This window comes from Pelophylax lessonae (assembly GCF_965119305.1).
Source record: "Pelophylax lessonae genome assembly, chromosome: 3".
Taxonomy (NCBI): domain Eukaryota; kingdom Metazoa; phylum Chordata; class Amphibia; order Anura; family Ranidae; genus Pelophylax; species Pelophylax lessonae.
The window spans coordinates 310,154,731-310,174,403 of NC_138770.1; the positions used below are offsets into that span (position 1 = coordinate 310,154,731).

General features: G+C 43.1%; 1 protein-coding gene across 1 annotated transcript in view; it reads right to left on the minus strand.

Annotated features, from left to right (window-relative positions):
• Positions 1–19,673, minus strand: part of DIS3L2 (DIS3 like 3'-5' exoribonuclease 2) — a 1,275,365-nt gene that overhangs the window by 388,174 nt on the left and 867,518 nt on the right. Inside the window, exon 13 of the mRNA XM_082248603.1 lies at positions 19,090–19,202. Coding sequence (XP_082104729.1) covers positions 19,090–19,202 — 113 coding nt within the window. The remainder of the gene's footprint in view (positions 1–19,089; positions 19,203–19,673) is intronic.

Consider the following 19,673-nt stretch of genomic DNA (forward strand, 5'->3'; position numbering starts at 1 on the left):
GGCCAATCCAGGGCCACAAGAATAACCAGAATTTCTTCTGCTTTGATCCTGCGCAAGAGTCTCGGCAGAAGCTTGAGAAAAAGGAACGTTCCAATGTTAAAACTGGGATAATCACCCCTTGAAGTAACAGGTCTTGTACCGGCTCAAACAGACCCTGTAAGCAGTCTGGGGACAGGCGCAGGTTGGATGGAAAGATCCTTGCCGGGGAACAAGAGCGAAACCCAATCTTGTAGCCGGACCAAATTACTTTGTGGACCCACTTGTCTTGTACCAGGGAAGTCCACGGGTCCGGAAACCAGCGAAGATGTCCGCCCACCCCTGATACGGGACAGGGCACACCTTCACGCGGAAAGAGCCTTGTTCGCAGGTCTGGAGATGCCCGCTCTCGGCTTGCCAGGCCAGGTTTGTTTGGAACCTCCAGAGGAAGCCTTGAAAGCCCTTGCCAGTCGAACCTGAAGGACGTAAAAAACTTGAGCCAAGAAGGAGGGCCCACGTCTACGACAAGGGTCCTTGTCCTTAGTAGCCTGCGGAAGAAAGGTACTCTTTCCCCCTGTGAAACCCTTAATGATGTCATCCAGGTTATCTCCAAACAGGCGATCTCCTTTAAACGGGAGATCAGTCAAGGCCTTTTTAGAAGTCTGGTCCACAGACCAGCATTTGAGCTAAGAGACACGCCGAAGGACCACTGCCAAAACAGAGCCGAGCCACTAGGGGAACCGCATTCAAAGAGGCATCACAGAAAAACTGCAGCCCCTGGACCAGCTGGTCCGCCAGCTCAGGAAAGGCAGGGGGCCAGGTCACGGCGTAAAAGCTTAGCCCACTGAGTCAGTTTACAAAATCAGGGCAATGATAAATACTGGCCTCAGTGCCGAACGAGCCATAGTGTACATATTGCGGACCACAGCCTCCGCCTTCCTGTCAACGGGATCCTTAAAGGCCGGGGACTCTTCAACCGGAATCATGGTTGCCTTGTTCAATCTGCAAAGGAGAGGGTCCACCACTGGTGGAACAGTCCACTTCTTAAGTGACTCCTTTATAAGGATATCGCCAAGCAAATAGCTTAGGGACCCCAAGGGGACACTTTGGTCGTTCCCACTCTTTAGCGACATTTCTGTCAAAATAGGCGAGGAAAGAAACACCTTTGCCACTCTGGATAACTTGCGAGTGCGAAAGAGAACCTGTGCCTCTGTTGCAGCGACGTCCTCCATCTTTAAGGTCTCACGCACAGATACAATCAGTGCTTCCACAAGCACCTTTTAGTGCAAGGTTGCAGGAATAATGTGGAGGAATAATCTTCACCATCTGAGGATTCCAGGAGCGTGGTTGCAAATCCAGCAGGGAGACCTACATCGGTGGCCGAATCAGATTCAGGATCTGACAAGACAGATGAGGCAGGGGAGGGCGGTATGCGCTTTTTGCTAGCCCCTTGCCCAAGAACCAACTCCATGCGGGACACAAAGGACTCCAGGATCGCCAACAGTGCATCGATGGATGGTTGGGACCTGGAGGGCTTCAGAGGGGATAGAGTGGGTAGATGTGCTCTAAAGACTCCATGAATCCCCAGGGGAACCCCATAAAGTGTAAAACACTGCAAAGGGACAACCCCCACTGCGCTGACAGCACCACCTGGTCACCAAGCACAAAGCACCAAGCGATCCTCAGCATAGAGGAGAGGACCCCACCAGACTCACCATCCAGCAGAAACAGGTACTTGCAGCACCAGGATAATTGGCACTCCACGTGTGGTGATCAGGAAGTGAAAAGATCTAGGAGTCAGTACCAGGGGATGAGGAGGTGTTCCTACCGCCAAAATCGCTGCCCATAGGGCTCCACAGTCATGGTCGCCACTATTTTTAATGGCAAATCACCGCAAAATGGCCGCCAAACTACACACACACATGGCCGCTGTGCATTAAGCACACAGGCTACAACAAAATGGCGGCCCTGTGCGGCACCACAAGGTTCCCAGAGACCCAGGAGGGATCCCTAGGCCTCAAGGACAGGCCCAGGCAGGACGGGGGGCCCTGGCAGGAGATACAACCCCCCCGTACAGACGATCATATGATGGCCGGCTGCGCATCCCCCCGCCCCCATTGCTAATATAGCGCCCTGCGACTACCCCAGGAGGTGGACCAGACCACCCACACAGCCTTAGCGCCCTGCGACTACCCCAGGAGGTGGACCAGACCACCCACACAGCCCTAGCATAAGTGGAGGGAGGTAGGATGGGGGGGTGGACAGATGAAGGGGGGTGCCTGATGGGAAGGAGGGGAACCAGGGGGTCCAACCATCCCAAAGATGGGCTCGCATCCACTCCAAAATCCTCCAGGGGGAGAGTGGGGACAGCAATGCACCATACCAGGAACCAGGCAGGCACCACTCCAGACAGAACCCCTTGTCATCGAAATGAGCCTCTGTCCGGAGGGGCTATGTCGTGGCCAACCTAGCGTGGAGCTGAGGTCTGTGCACGCTAGCTGGCCAGACTGGGGTGACCACTGGATCTAGATTATCCGGCAATTGATTGTAGATCTCACAGGAAAAAAAACAGGAGAAAAAAATTTTATCCAAAAAGGAAAAAAAATTGCCAGGACCAGAGATCCCAGCAAGGAACTAGATCCTTCTGACTAGGCAGAAAAAATGAGTACCTATAGCAGAGAGAGGGAGTTTATCCCCTGGGACTGCCAATAGGCGTAGCAAGACTTTTCTGCCTAGTGTCCTACTCCTGAATGATCTGGACTGCAGTCAGACCAGTTAAGTACCCACACTCTTCTATAACAAAGCCATGCTGTTGTGATTGGTGAGGTGTGTTTTAGCATTGTCCTGCTAAAATATGTAAGGCCTTCCATTAAATAGACATCCTCTGTATGGGAGCATATGCTGCTCTAAAACCTTGATATAGTGCCTTGCGAAAGTATTCTGCCCCCTTGAACTTTGCGACCTTTTGCCACATTTCAGGCTTCAAACAAAGATATAAAACGGTAATTTTTTGTGAAGAATCAACAAGTGGGACAAAATCATGAAGTGGAACGAAATTTGATATTTCAAACTTTAACAAATAAAAAACTGAAAAATTGGGCATGCAAAATTATTCAGCCCCTTTACTTTCAGTGCAGCAAACTCTCTCCAGAAGTTCAGTGAGGATCTCTGAATGATCCAATGTTGACCTAAATGACTAATGATGATAAATAGAATCCACCTGTGTGTAATCAAGTCTCTGTATAAATGCACCTGCACTATGATAGTCTCAGAGGTCCGTTTAAAGCACAGAGAGCATCATGAAGAACGAGGGACACACCAGGCCGGTCCGAGATACTGTTGTGGAGAAGTTTAAAGCCGGATTTGGATACAAAAAGATTTCCCAAGCTTTAAACATCCCAAGGAGCACTGTGCAAGCGATGATAATGAAATGGGAGTATCAGACCACTGCAAATCTATGAAAATCTGGCCGTCCCTCTAAACTTTCAGCTCATACAAGGAGAAGACTGATCAGAGATGCAACCAAGAGGCCCATGATCACTCTGGATGAACTACAGAGATCTACAGCTGAGGTGGGAGACTGTCCATAGGACAACAATCAGTCGTATACTGCACAAATCTGGCATTTATGGAAGAGTGGCAAGAAGAAAGCCATTTCTTAAAGATATCCATAAAAAGTGTAGTTTAAAGTTTGCCACAAGCCACCTGGGAGACACACAAAACATGTGGAAGAAGGTGCTCTGGTCAGATGAAACCAAAATCTAACTTTTTGGCAACAATGCAAAACGTTATGTTTGGCGTAAAAGCAACACAGCTCATCACCCTGAACACACCATCTCCACTGTCAAACATGGTGGTGGCAGCATCATGGTTTGGGCCTGCTTTTCTTCAGCAGGGACAGGGAAGATGGTTAAAATTGATGGGAAGATGGATGCCAAATACAGGACCATTCTGGAAGAAAACCTGATGGAGTCTGCAAAAGACCTGAGACTGGGATGGAGATTTGTCTTCCAACAAGACAATGATCCAAAACATAAAGCAAAATCTACAATGGAATGGTTCACAAATAAACATATCCAGGTGTTAGAATGGCCAAGTCAAAGTCCAGACCTGAATCCAAATCGAGAATCTGTGGAAAGAACTGAAAACTGCTGTTCACCAACGCTCTCCATCCAACCTCACTGAGCTCGAGCTGTTTTGCAAGGAGGAATGGGCAAAAATTTCAGTCTCTCGATGTGCAAAACTGATAGAGACATAAGCCAAGCGACTTACAGCTGTAATCACAGCAAAAGGTGGCGCTACAAAGTAGTAACTTAAGGGGGCTGAATAATTTTGCACGCCCAATTTTTCAGTTTTTTATTTGTTAAAAAAGTTTGAAATATCCAATAAATTTCGTTCCACTTCATGATTGTGTCCCACTTGTTGTTGATTCTTCACAAAAAATTACAGTTTTATATATTTATGTTTGAAGCCTAAAATGTGGCAAAAGGTTGAAAAGTTCAAGGGGGCCGAATACTTTCGCAAAGCACTGTATATCTTTAAGCATTGATGGTGCCTTTCCAGATTTGCAAGGTTCCCATTCCATACAAACGAATACACCCCCATACCTTCAGAGATGCAGGCTTTTAAACTGAGCGCTGATACTAGCCAGAAGGTCCCTCTCATCTGCCCAGAGAATACAGATCCCATGGTTGCCAAAAAGAATGTCAGATTTTGATTTGTCCGACAACAGAACAGTTTTCCACTTTTTGCAACAGACCATTTTACCACTTAAGGACTGAAAGGTTTTACCCCCTTAAAGCGGAGTTCCACCCAAAAGTGAACTTCCGCTCATTTGCTTCCTCATTTGGCAACTTTCAGGGCAGAGGGGGGAATGGGTACCTGTTTTTGACAGGTACCCTTCCCCACTTTCGGGAGACGGCACCGCGGCACTTTGTGTAGCCGCTGACTTTTAATTTTTGGAGGGGTGAGGCTGGAACACCGCTTTAATTACCAGGCCATTTTTTTGCAATTTGACACAGCACAAATTTAATTGGTAATTGCACGATCATGCAATGCTGTACACAAACCAAATTTACATCCTTTTTTTTCAACAAATAGAGCTTTCTGTTGGTGGTATTTGATCACAACTGGGATTTTTTTTCCTGCAATATAAATGAAAAAAAAAAAAATTTGAAGAAAAATTAATATTTTCTACTTTTTCTTATAAAAAATATCCAATAAACTAATTATTGTTTACACATGCCATGATACATTCTTGGCATGTATTTCCCCCCCCCCCCCAAAATACATTCTTCTGCTTCACATGTGAAAATTTTGGAAGCCTAGTTGTGTACAGGTGCCGAAAACCAATCACCGCCTTTAGGATTTCAAAGGGTGTAAATTTCTCATTTCACTTCACTACCTGTCACAGTTTTGGTGGCACTTAAATTCCAAGATAGCATGTTGAGACCATGGAATATTTTTATGTTTTGCCACAAGTTTCTGGAAAATTACAAAAAAATGCCAAGATAGCACAAATCCTCACCCCCCCCCCCAAATTTTTTCAGGAAGTAGACACCCAAAGCTATTTGCTAAAAGGCATAAAAGGCATGGCAAGTATTTTGCAGATCTCATTTGTTGCCACAAATTTTTTAGAAAATGAAGAAAGAAAAGGAACATTTTTTCTTTTCTTTTTTCCATTTTCAAAACTGTGACAAAAAGCGAGAGCTGCAAATTACTCAACATGCCTCTCAACAAATAGCTTAGGGTGTCTACTTTCCGAAAAGGGGTTATTTGTGATGATCTCTTCTTGAAGTTTTAGAAAGGATCCACTTCTTCTTTAAGCTTTGTATAGCACATAAGCGTTCAGCAGTGCCAGATGAAATTAGTATACAGACACTTTTTTGTACCATTTTGTACAGCTTCTGGCCTTACGGGCAATTAAGTACGGTGCCATCATCTGGTCGTTGACGTCCACCCCTACCATGTTAAGGTAGTAGTCGTGGACACAGAGGGGCTTCTCAACACCAGTCGCTGTTGTAATTTGTACTGTCGTATCTGCGTGAATGTAAGACAGAACGAAAACATTCCGTGTGTTCTTCCACTTCACTGCAAGCAATTTATTACACTTCAAGCAGGCTCTCTCTCTTGTCTAAGTCAGGCAGCCACAAGCCATTAGGGAAACCCCTGGCCAATAGGTCGCACGATGCTACATGCGCCAATTCTAGAATCAAAAAGGTTATTAAAAGTGGCACGCTTTTGTAATAATTGTCCACATATAAATGGTACCCCTTTCAGCATAAGGGTGACACCAAGTCCCAAACAATCTTGCAGTTGCTTCCTATGTAGTCTTGGCAGTCAGGGGGATCATCACTGCTATTATCCCCCTAAATCCGGAAACTACATGTATAGCCTGTTGCCCTGTCACAGAGCTTATACATCTTGACCCCATATCTAGCACGCTTGCTGGGGATAATCAGTTTGAAAACAAGGCTGCCAAAAAACTTAATCAGGGACTCATCAATGCAGACAGCTTGTTGGGATGTATACAAGGCTGAAAATTTTTGGTTGAAGTGATTTACGAGGGGCCGAATTTTGAGGACAGAAAACAAAAGAAAGAGCGCACACCGCCCTAGTGTAACACCATTTAATGAAAATGATTGAAGCCATAAAAACAACAGGTACTCACAAACAAGTGTAGTGTCATGCATGGAAATGATATCCCCCGATCTGATGTGTATATGGGACTCTCCTCCTTGCCGGTGGCTCAGCTGTTCGTTCCCGCACTGGTACCTGGATAATGCCCGGCTAAGCCAACCACCTCGGATGACTCAAGGTAACTCAATGCGGTGCGCCTGCGCACGGTCCAGCCGCTCGCTGCACACTCTGCAAGAGCCGGATACTGTAGCCGACAGTGCGGTTACACAGAGGGGAGATCCCCGATAAGGACCCAGGACATGACATTCATGGGGTTGCTAAGGACAATGTTTCGGAGGCGTGGCCTCCTTCTTCAGGTCTCAACACCCCAAAAATCTTATGCCCTCATATATATAGTAATATAGCGGCTCCTCCAATCACAGTTTCTTAAAGGGAAATAACAGTAACAAGCCTATAATCAAGGGCAATCATATCAAAACATTAATATGTATCCATAAATTGTACAATTTTGATAAAAGTTGAATGAATGAATTCATAATACAATAAATACCATAAAAATATATATACATATATATATAAAAACTAAATCACACTGTGGAACCCAAAACAAAAACATAATATAAAAAAAAAATTATATATATATATATATGTGTGTGTGTGTGTGTGTGTGTGTGTGTGTGTGTGTGTGTGTGTGTGTGTGTGTGTGTGTGTGTGTGTGTGTGTGTGTGTGTGTGTGTAACGCCCACCAACCGTACATGTACATGTGTATCTCAACACGCATCCGCATGAGTTGACAGGGTGCGTATAAATGGTCGCATGCACACATGTATATATAACAACATTAAAAGTAGAAGAGTATATGTATGCTGACGAACCGTTAACCTTAGAGGTATATTGATATATAAACATGAGACTTCAAATCAAGGTGCCAACCTCCAGTTCCTCATTCAAGCCATCGGGGGACATAGAGTTAAGCGTGAATATCCAATATGTTTTGCGCATACATAGAGGCGAAAATCTTTCACCTTCTGATAATGTCATAGGGATGGCTTCAATACCAAATAACTCTAACCCCTCTGTGCTACCCCCATGTACTTGGCAAAAATGCCGGGGAACACTATGTTTATCTTTCTTTTGTTCGCTGAACCGGCGATGTTCACCAAATCTGGTTCTCATAGACCTCACTGTTCTGCCCACGTAGAATAATCCACATGGGCACCGCAGACCATAAACAACAAATTGCGTGCTGCAGCAGATAAACTGTTGAATATTAAATGTCTGCCCATCTTTACCAGTAAAGTACTTCTTCCCATGGTGCATGAAGTTGCAGGTCATGCACCGCCTAAGTCTGCATCTATAGGAACCCACCATATTTAGAAGCTGAGGGATAACATTTGCTGACTGTTTCTTGTTTTTAATTTGGCTAGGTGCCACAATATTTCAGACACTTCTAGCCCGCTTAAAAACTACCTTAGGTTTAGTGGGAAGTGCTCTACATAGGGCAGAATCCTGCATAAGGATGGGCCAATGTTTTTGAAGGGCCCTTTTAACAGCCCAATGTTGATTGGTAAACCTAGTAATGAACAGAGCATTAGAGGGTTCTTCACTTTTACCCTTAATCCTACTCTCACCACCCATAGCATACCTATCAATGGCCTCATCAATATGCTCCGCACGATAACCTTTTTCTAGGAATCTTCTCTTCAATATATCAGTCTGCACCATGTACTCAAACTTCTGTACAGTTCCTACGCAACCTCCAAAATTGACTATGGGGTATATTCTCCTTCCACTTAGGTAAATGGCAAATTTACGATGTAAATAGGAGTTGCCTGCAGTCTCCTTAAAGTGCGTCCTAGAGGTGATATTTCCATCAACATCCCAGGATAACTCTAAATCCAAAAACACCAATGTTTGCGCATCAACTACATGTGTAAAACTTATACCATAGGGATTAGAGTTACAATAGGCCACAAATTCAAGTACTGAATTGAGGTCACCATCCCATATGATAATCACATCGTCGATGTAGCGCCCAAATTGGCAAATGTCATGCCCATTCACAAGAAGGGTAGTAGGGAGGAATCGAGCAACTATAGACCAGTGAGTCTGACATCAATAGTAGGCAAATTAATGGAAACCCTATTAAAGTATAGGATTGTGGAACATCTTCAATCCCATGGATTGCAAGATGAAAAACAACATGGGTTTACTTCAGGGAGATCATGTCAAACAAATCTTATAGATTTTTTTGACTGGGTGACTAAAATAATAGACGGTGGAGGTGCAGTAGACATTGCATATCTAGATTTTAGTAAGGCTTTTGACACTGTCCCACATAGAAGACTTATCAATAAACTGCAGTCATTGAGCATGGACTCCCATATTGTTGAGTGGATTAGGCAGTGGCTGAGTGACAGACAACAGAGGGTTGTAGTCAATGGAGAACATTTAGAACAAGGTCATGTTACCAGTGGGGTACCTCAGGGATCTGTACTGGGACCAATTTTGTTTAATATCTTCATAAGTGATATTGCAAAAGGCCTCGATGGTAAGGTTTGTCTTTTTGCTGATGACACAAAGATATGTAACAGGGTTGATGTTCCTGGAGGGAAACGCCAAATGGAAAAGGATTTAGGAAAACTAGAAGAATGGTTAGAACTCTGGCAACTGAAATTTAATGTGGATAAGTGCAAGATAATGCACCTGGGGCGTAAAAACCCAAGGGAAGAATATAGAATATTTGACACAGTCCTGACCTCAGTATCTGAGGAAAGGGATTTAGGAGAAATTATTTCAGAAGACTTAAAGGTGGGACGACAATGTAAAAGAGCAACACGAAATGCCAGCAGAATGCTTGGATGTATAGGGAGAGGTATAGGCAGTAGAAAGAGAGAAGTGCTTATGCCGCTGTACAGAACACTGGTGAGACCTCACTTGGAGTATTGTGCGCAGTACTGGAGGCCATATCTCCAGAAGGATATAGATACTCTAGAGAGAGTTCAGAGAAGAGCTACTAAACTAGTACATGGATTGCAGGGAAAAACTTACCAGGAAAGGTTAAAGGACCTTGACATGTATAGCTTGGAAGAAAGAAGAGACAGAGGGGATATGATAGAAACTTTTAAATACATAAAGGGAATCAACTCGGTAAAGGAGGAGAGCATATTTAAAAGAAGAAAAACTACCACAAGAGGACACAGTTTTAAATTAGAGGGGCAAAGGTTTAAAAGTAATATGAGGAAGTATTCCTTTACTGAGAGAGTAGTGGATGCATGGAATAACCTTCCTGCAGAAGTGGTAGCTGCAAATACAGTGAAGGAGTTTAAGCATGCATGGGATAGGCATAAGGCTATCCTTCATATAAGATAGGGCCAGGGACTACTCATAGGATTCAGATATATTGGGCAGACTAGATGGGCCAAATGGTTCTTATCTGCCGACACATTCTATGTTTCTATGTTTCATAATAAACAAGATGCTTTCCAAACAGGTTCTGGGTCCAGATGTAATATTTCTCCCAGAAACAAGTTTGCATAGCTAGGCGCAAAATGTGCACCCATAGCTGTGCCAGCAACTTGTCTATAAAATGAGCCATCAAACTGGAAGTAGTTTCTTTCTAGCGCAAACTTAGTACATGAGCATATAAATTCAGACTGAAGCGGATGCATGTATTCCGCTTCAGAAAGAAAGTATCCTACTGCTCTTAACCCACCCTCATGTGGGATGGATGTGTAGAGAGAACATACGTCTAAGGATAACCACAAATAATTGGCTCCCCATTTGTATTTTGCCAAGGTGTCCAAAACCTGGGAAGAGTCCCTAATGTAGGCCGGCAGGGACATCACCAGTGGTTGTAAAAATATATCTACGTATTGGGATATCTTACTGGTGATGCCTTCCATGCCAGCCACAATTGGTCTCCCAGGTGGACACCTGGGGTCCTTATGGACCTTGGGGATATGGTAAAAATACGGCGTCTTAAAATAATTATTAAGGAAAAAAGATTTTTCTGCCTTACTTATAATTCCAATACCACACACCTGATTCACCAATTGTTGTAATTCTTGTTTATACCCAGATAATGGATCCTCACTTAGGCGCTCATATGTGTTATCATCAGATAAGCGTCTGTGGGCTTCCGCAAGATAGTCTGTCCTATTTTGAATCACCAGTCCTCCATCCTTATCTGCTAGACGTATGACAATGTCGTAATTTTCCTTTAATAAGTTCAAGGCACTCTTCTCAGAACTAGATAGATTTTGCGCACTAATCTTCCCCTTAGGCTGCATACATATTTTCTTAAAATCGGCATAAACCATGGAGTAATAGGTCTTAATATACTCGTTCTTCACATGGTGTGGATAAAAGGTTGATTTAGGACGAAAACTCGTGTGTATGAAATCGTTGCCAAACGGGGTGGAAACCAAGTCTTTTGGTTCAACACATCCCTCAAAAAGCAGCTCCTCCAACACATTGAGTATTTCAACGTCCATCTCTGTATTCACAAGATCTCCATCAGTATTGTCCATGGGATTTGATCTCACCTCTACAGCCCCACAGCTAGCTTCACCCTTCAGAGACTGCAAACTATAGTACTGTTTAACTGTGCGGGCCCTGCCTTGAGTCTTGGGAGGGGGTGGATATGGCCTTTTGGCTTAGTTCGCCCTCTCTCATGGGGTCTCCCTATGGGGGAGCCCCACTTAGTACTCGGTGGGGGCTGTTTCGGCAGTTACGTATGTACCTGTGCAGATCCCCAAATAGTTTAAAAAGATTTGCATTGCAACTCGGGGCAAAATTGAGTCCTTTGTGCAAGAGACTCAATTCCCCATAATTGAGTATATGGGTAGATAAATATCTTTACAGTGGAATCTAGACTTCCAATTTTCCTCTTTTTGCCTCGTTTCCCCTTTCCTCCTCTGACTCCTCTGGGTCTCCTATTTTTCTTTTTTCTACGGGAGGGGGTAAGACTAAAAAATTCCCATTGACACCCATACATGCATTGGATGACAAGTGTGGTGAGACCATGATAACTTGGGCGTCTAATGTGTCTATAGACACCACACCCAGGTGGTCCACAGATGTCTGTACGTCTAATGTAACTCCCTCAGCTTGACCAATATGTCCATCTAGAGCATCAAATGAATTAGATCCTGGTATATTATAGTGTACCGGTGGAGCCCCAATATGGGTGATTTCACTAGTCTCACCCTTGGAACCCACCCTATTGGTCATATTGATAAGGCCATTGATAGGTATGCTATGGGTGATGAGATTAGAAGGATTAGGGGTAAAAGTGAAGAACCCTCTAAACATTGGCCCATCCTTATGCAGGATTCTGCCCTATGTAGAGCACTTCCCACTAAACCGAAGGTAGTTTTTAAGCGGGCTAGAAGTGTCCGAAATATTGTGGCACCTAGCCAAATTAAAAACAAGAAACAACAGTCAGCAAATGGTATCCCTCAGCTTCTAAATATGGTGGGTTCCTATAGATGCAGACTTAGGCGGTGCATGACCTGCAACTTCATGCACCATGGGAAGAAGTACTTTACTGGTATTCAACAGTTTATCTGCTGCAGCATGCAATTTGTTGTTTATGGTCTGCGGTGCCCATGTGGATTATTCTACGTGGGCAGAACAGTGAGGGCTACGAGAACCAGATTTGGTGAACATCGCCGGTTCATCGAACAAAAGAAAGATAAACATAGTGTTCCCCGGCATTTTTGCCAAGTACATGGGGGTAGCACAGAGGGGTTAGAGTTATTTGGTATTGAAGCCATCCCTATGACATTATCAGAAGGTGAACGATTTTCGCGTTTATGAATGCGCGAAACGTATTGGATATTCACGCTCAACTCTATGTCCCCCGATGGCTTGAATGAGGAACTGGAGGTTGGCACCTTGATTTAAAGTCTCATGTTTATATATCGATATACCTCTAAGGTTAATGGTTCGTCAGCATACATATCCTCTTCTACTTTTAATGTTATTATATATACATGTGTGACCATTTATACGCACCCAGTCAACTCATGCGGATGCGTGTTGAGATACACATGCGTACATGTACGGTTGGTGGGCTTCACATATATATATATATATATATATATATATATATATATATATATATATATATATCTATATATATATATATTTTTTTTTAATATATTATATATATTTTTATATTATGTTTTTGTTTTGGGTTTCACAGTGTCAAGTAGTTTATATATATATATATATATATATATATATATATATATATATATATATATATATATATATATATGTATGTATATATTTTTTATGGTATTTATAGTGTTATGAATTCATTCATTCAACTTTTATCAAAATTGTACAATTTATGGATACATATTAATGTTTTGATACGATTGCCCTTGATTATAGGCTCGTTACTGTCATGTCCCTTTAAGAAACTGAGGGAAGGAGCCGCTATATTACTATATATATGAGGGCATAAGATTTTTGGGGTGTTGAGACCTGAAGGAGGCCACGCCTCCGAAACATTGTCCTTAGCAACCCCATGAATGTCATGTCCTGGGTCCTGATCGGGGATCTCCCCTCTGTGTAACCGCACTGTCGGCTACAGTATCCGGCTCTTGCAGAGTGTGCAGCGAGCGGCTGGACCGTGCGCAGGCGCACCGCATTGAGTTACCTTGAGTCATCCGAGGTGGTTGGCTTAGCCGGACGTTATCCACGTACCAGTGCGGGAACGAACAGCTGAGCCGCCAGCAAGGAGGAGAGTCCCATATACACATCAGATCGGGGGATATCATTTCCATGCATGACACTAAACTTGTTTGAGAGTACCTGTTTTTATGGCTTCAATCATTTTCATTAAATGGTGTTACACTAGGGCGGTGTGCGCTCTCTTTCTTTTGTTTTCTGCCTAGTTTCTCTGCCTCATAACCCATGGAGGGTTAAGAGAGCTGCCACGCTTTTTCTCATGTGTTTCACCACTGGCCATACTACAACGTTCCCCAGCTTGAGAATTAATCTCCAGGTCCTGCGCGGGGACTGGTAATGTGTTTCTCTTTCGAATTTTGTGGAGCCAGTCATATCCAGGGTCACCCAAAGGATGACAAAGTTGTCATTGAAATGCATGAACCGCAAGATTTGCTCATATCAAGTCCTGGCCATGGTAGCAGAGAACACGGGCATATGATGAATTGGGTCAGTGGACCAATATGACCGCAACTATATTTAGTAACGACCATGATGAGGGATAGGCCCAGAAAGGTTCTAAATTCATAAACAGCGATAGGTTTCCATGCAAATTCTCTGGCTAGGGTCAAATTTGGGTATGCGGCGATAAATTGATCCGCATATAAATTGCTTTGGTCTACAATAGATCTTTACCGATCGTCAGTGAAAAACAGCTCTTAAAAACCAAGGGGAGTAAAATCTGCGGTTTCCACCTGAATTCAGGGTTGGCCAGTGAATAGGGATGTACTGGCGCTGAAGAAGTGGTGGGCTCCCAATCAAGATTTGCAGGCGCATCAGCAAGGACACTATGGGGCTGTCTTTGAATTCTTGGTGGCTGCAGGACACTACTTGTGCTAGCCACCGCACCAGCTTGGACGACACCTATGGGACTTGCCACGTCACCAAGTGTTACTGCAGTGCTGGTTTGTCTACGACCAGGATGTACTAGGCCAATGGTGCTTGCCAGTTCACCAGAAGGTAGAGCGGCACTAGTACCGACACTCTGCTGCATATGAGAACCATGCGATTGTTGCACCTCAGCAACCTGGGAACGAGGTCAGGTACGCCGGACCTTAGCAGGGACCACTATTCCATTGTCAGAGCTATCTGCCAGGGTGCCACTACAGGTTTGAATACTGAGTCTGATTCTGACAGTGAGGCTTCCCCATCGCTCTCATCTATCCCGCTCAGCATCGTATAGGCCTCTTCACTAGTGTACCTCTGTTTGGACATTTTGGTAAAAAAAAATGTATAGGTACCTAGTGAGAGACACAGGTAAAAAAGCACCTGGTTGTCAAGGATTGTTTGAACCGCTATCAAAAATGTAACTGCTAGTGCTAGCAGAGATCAGGCCTGACTCTGCTAATGCTGCGGTTTTGTGTGCTGTGTATCGGAAGGTACAGTGATCAACTGCCCTGCACTTCTTGTGGGCTGGGCGGAGGGGCTAAACACAGGTGCTGGCAGGTGTTGGGGCTGATCCTGCTAACATTGCCTTTTGGCAACACTATACTATGCTGTTGGGGACGCTAGTAAAGCTCTGATCTGATCAAAGATATTGATCCGTTTAGACACTATACTAGTAATGGAGGTGTTTAGTGTGTGCGTTTGTGTGTCACTGGCAAAGGAGTAAAATGTATTACTGAAAATGTGGTGGGCAATCTGACGCTATCCTGGATCGCCGCTGATGCACGTCATACGTGACAATAATTCTGCGATCAGAAAAAATATCTGTACACTGTACTCATGACACTGTGACAGGGCAGTGAAGGTGTTAACTGGGGGTGATCAGGGGGTTAAAACTTTATTAGGGAATATATGGCGGGTATCCTAAACCTATGTGGGACTGACACTAACCGCTGCTGACACTAAATGACGTCACCAGTGACACAGTGATCAGTAAAATATCTATACACTGTATATAGTGACACTGAGAAGGAATGAAAAGGTTAACGGGGGGGGCGATCAGGGGGTTAAACATGTGGCTACATGTACTGGTGTCAGTGTAGTGCTTGTGTACTCACTGTGATGTGATCTCCTCGCTCTCTGGAATTAAAAAGGGCTCCAGGCGAAACTATCACATAATTTCTTGTGCCTGTGTTAGCATTACACAGGCACAGGACGTTCTGTAAATTGTCAGAACCGATCAGCAGGTCTAGGCCATACATTTTGGCCTAGACCTGTAGAGTGATTGGTTCTGGAACTAATCTGACCACCACCAGGTCGGTGGACGCCAACGACGTACAGGTACGTTGAATGACGCAGCCATGCCACCTTGCAGCACTAAATCTGTGGCGGGTGGTTGGCAAATGGTTAAATGAGCTTTGGGACAGAGAAGATGGTGGCATTCCCAGGTCATGTTCAAATATAGCTTCTTTGCATTATGGTGGTTTTTTAATGGCACAGCGAACTATGTTGAGACAGTAATTTTTGGAAGAATTCCTGAGCCCATGCAGTGATGTCCATCTTAGAATCATGCAAGTTTTTATTGTAGTGCCATGTGAGGGCCACGAAGATCTTGGGTATCCAATATTGCGTTTTTGGCCTTTTCTCTCCAGATTCCCAGGAATCTTGATATTATGTACTGTAAGCGATGATATAATTAAAGTTGTAGCAATTTTAGGTTGAGGAACATTCTTAATTTGTTCAATTTTTATGTTGCAGCTTTTCAGATTGCTGAACTTCTGCCCAGCTTTACTTCTGAGATACTCTTGACTCTCTAATATGGTCTTTTTATAGCCAATCTTGTTACTAACCTGTTGCCAATTAATCTAACTTATTGCAAAATGTTCTTCCAGCTCTTCTTTGTTGTACCACCTAATTTGCCAGCTTTTTGTTGCCCTTTACTAACTTTGAGATGCGTCGCTGACATAAATTTCAAATGAGTGCATTTCTGGAAGATCAACTGGTATTTTTCTAAATTTCACTACACACAACATTTTAGTGGATTGAGTGGTGTCAGCCCTATATATTTCTTTGTAGACTCAAGCCTTTCCACTCTCTTAATTTCTACAACATAGACACTAATTTTTCTGTAGTCCATGATAGGAACCTAGACGGATAATTTGACTTCTTGAGATACACACAGGAAGTGTGCACTGGACAGCTCTGAATTTCTGACATGATCAATGTTTTTTTATGCACTTATTAAACAGATATAAAAAATGCTTTCCATGGAATATTTGACCAAAGGTAGCAAATGAGATAAGCTTATTATTTGGATTTACATACACTAATTCTAATATGGCATACTTATATTTATTTTGATATTGTTCTTGCAGTGTTGCAATTACAATTTTAAGTGACACTAAATGCTCACTGTTTAACATTACCCCTTCTATTTCTGTATATGGATGATGGCACTGTAATTGTTTAATTGTCTGCAGGGAAACATAAGCAGGAGGAGCTTCTAGTCCTTTGCTGCTGGTCACATGTTCAAAAAAAAAATTAGAGGCTTTGAAACACAGCGCAAAAATAAATATCAAACTGTTTTAAATTTTCATCGTACAAATATATATTTGACAGCAAATCTTTTGGCAATAACCGTATTGGCATATTTCTGCCAGTCACAGGCTGTGTCAAGCCCCTCCAACCTGTGCCTTAGAGGCTACATGTAATATCGCCCCCCCCCCCTCCTCCATTGTGTTTAGCTGGTTAGTGGGCAATTTGGAGCAGGGAGGGAGTGAGCAGTCATTTACCATAGCACATATGCCCACATGTGACTCTATAGTCACACAGGCTGCTCACATAGGATAAGGAAGAAATGCGGAGCATAGAAGCTCACTGAAAACGGAGCATGTGCAAAGCTACCAACACTGCTCTGCAGTATCCCTAGCTGCATTGAGTACTTGGAAAGAGGGGGGAGATTGAGAAGAGCAGGATCAACCATGTTTTTTGCAGAAAACTAATCTCATAGTAACGGAGCATGAACGGCATGTTAAAAAGTTTTTAATAATATTGGTTTAGTTACACAAAGTAAAGCCAAATGGAAGAATAAGTTCAGCAAATTATCTCAGAGGAGACCTGCATCTAAACAATTAATGTAAGAAAAATGTTACATAAGCCAACATATAAAAAGTATTGGCACACAGGTGTGCAAAGAATTAATGGAAAACTGAATCTAGACTATTTTACTCTTCCATGTGAATTTCAACGTCAGGTTTATGCAACTGCAAATAGAGCCACGCCTTTCTTTAAGCAACTGTAATCAAAGATAGTAAATCCTCCAACTAAGCCCTAGTTCACATTGACCGCGGCTTTGAAATCACGCAACTTCATCTGAAATTGCACGATTTCAAAGCCACATTTCAGTGCGACTTAAAAGACATCTGTGCGGCTTTATGCACAGATGTCTATTGAAGTTGCACTCGAAATAGCCCACTGGAACGGTGCCATTGTTGCAAATAGGCCGTTGACTTGTCATGCATTTGACCTGTCAAATCCCATGACAAATCACTCCAATGTCAACCAAGGCTTAAAAGAGAATTTCATTCAGGAAGAATAAGCAAACAGCATTTCATATTTCCAGTACTCTGCATTTCCAAAGTGAGCTGGGTGCCTGCACTGATGACAAGGGAGACAATATCTGTGACAAATGGATATATTCGGAATATTGGCCAGTTAGCCAGAGGCTTCCCTGTCCCCATCTTAAAATGTATTTAGGCATTCACCTCTACTGAGAAAGTACAGAGATCCACAGAGAGTAAGGATAAGTAATCTGCCTTTTGCTACTGTCTTCTTGTCCTAGTGACCACTGTTTCATGCACTGAAAGAAAGGGAAAATCCCAAATTTTTAAAGGTCATTGGAAAAGGAATAGAGAAGAACTCTTCCAAAAAGGACACCTGTTGCAGAAACAACTTTTTAAGAGCCTTAACCTTGCTTTGGCAAGACTTCCTCTCACTTCCTGATATTTCAACTAGACAAAAGTGAAATCAAATCTCCCCTGTGGAACACAGAAACATAGTTGAGCCAAAACTAAATGAGTAGCCTTTAACTAAATTTTAAAGGCTATTTATATATTTTAGCTGTATTTATGAATGTGTAATAATCTGGGAAATGTTTAGGCTGACCATTTATTAGAATTGACTGCCAATACACCACAAGGTAGGCAAAAACATATGGCACTTTTCCACTGCAAGTACCGGCTCGGCTCCACTCGGCTCAGTTTACTTTTCCACTGCGTGGTACGCGTCGGCACGTTTCAGCACTGTATAGGCTCTACTCGGTTTGCTTTTCCACTATGGTAAGTGGGTGGGATTACATCAATTCTCTGACCAATCAGTGGCTAGTAGTCACAAACAATCAAGGCTGCATGCGAAGGATTGTGGAATATGGTATAGGTATGGCCTGCTTGGAACCCCAACCGAGGTGGTATTGTATAAGCGAGCCGTAAAGAGCCATACCATGTAGTGGAAAAGTGCCGCTGTACCAAAATGTACCGTACCAAACCATTCTAACACATACCATACGGTACCATGCAGTGGAAAAGCGCCAAACCGAGCCGTACCATGCAGTGAAAAAGCGCCTATAAATTAGACTTTTTCTCAGCACACTGGATACATTGTGGTGTGCAGCTGCAATGTGTTAATGTGTTGGAGCATGGTTGAAAGAAAATGACATGTGCATTACTGCAACACATATGTAAGTATGGGCCAGTAAATCAAAAGTTGCAAAAGGTTTTTAATAGTTGACAATTACTTCTTTGCAGGGAGTAAATGTAGGGTTATGTAGTTGAAGGTATACAGTTAACATACCTTTTGAACAAGATACACACTGGTTGCTCGCTCACTAGCAACGAAATCAAGAGGACTCCCTTCACGGACAAAATAGCTGACATCTGCAATGTGAACTCCAACCTCAAAGTTACCTGCAAAGAGAGAGAAAAAAAAAGCTCAGATAAGCGCTACAGGAAAAAACAAACTTTCTACTGTATGTTTTACACTGATAACTGTATTATTGAGTTTTGAGTCCTAAGCGGTTTTATCACACATAGATAAATTCAGAATCAACATTGTAAAGTGCTGAGCAAATGGTTGACTATGTATAAATCCTGTATAATATTAATGAGCAGGAAATCATGGGATCCAAAGCCACTGATCTATAGATATTCTCCAGCACATCAGGGATCATCAATTTTGTCCAAGCGGTTTTTAATTAAAGATCACATCACAAAACAATGTAGTGCAACGTTTTAGAGCCACGCAGGGTGCCTTTGTCAGGCCTGTGATGATCACATGCAAGATGAAGGGGTCCTGCCTTGCTATGAAACATTGTACTACACCATTTTTTTGACGTGATCTTTCTTTAATAAAAAACATTTGGACGAAAATTTATGATC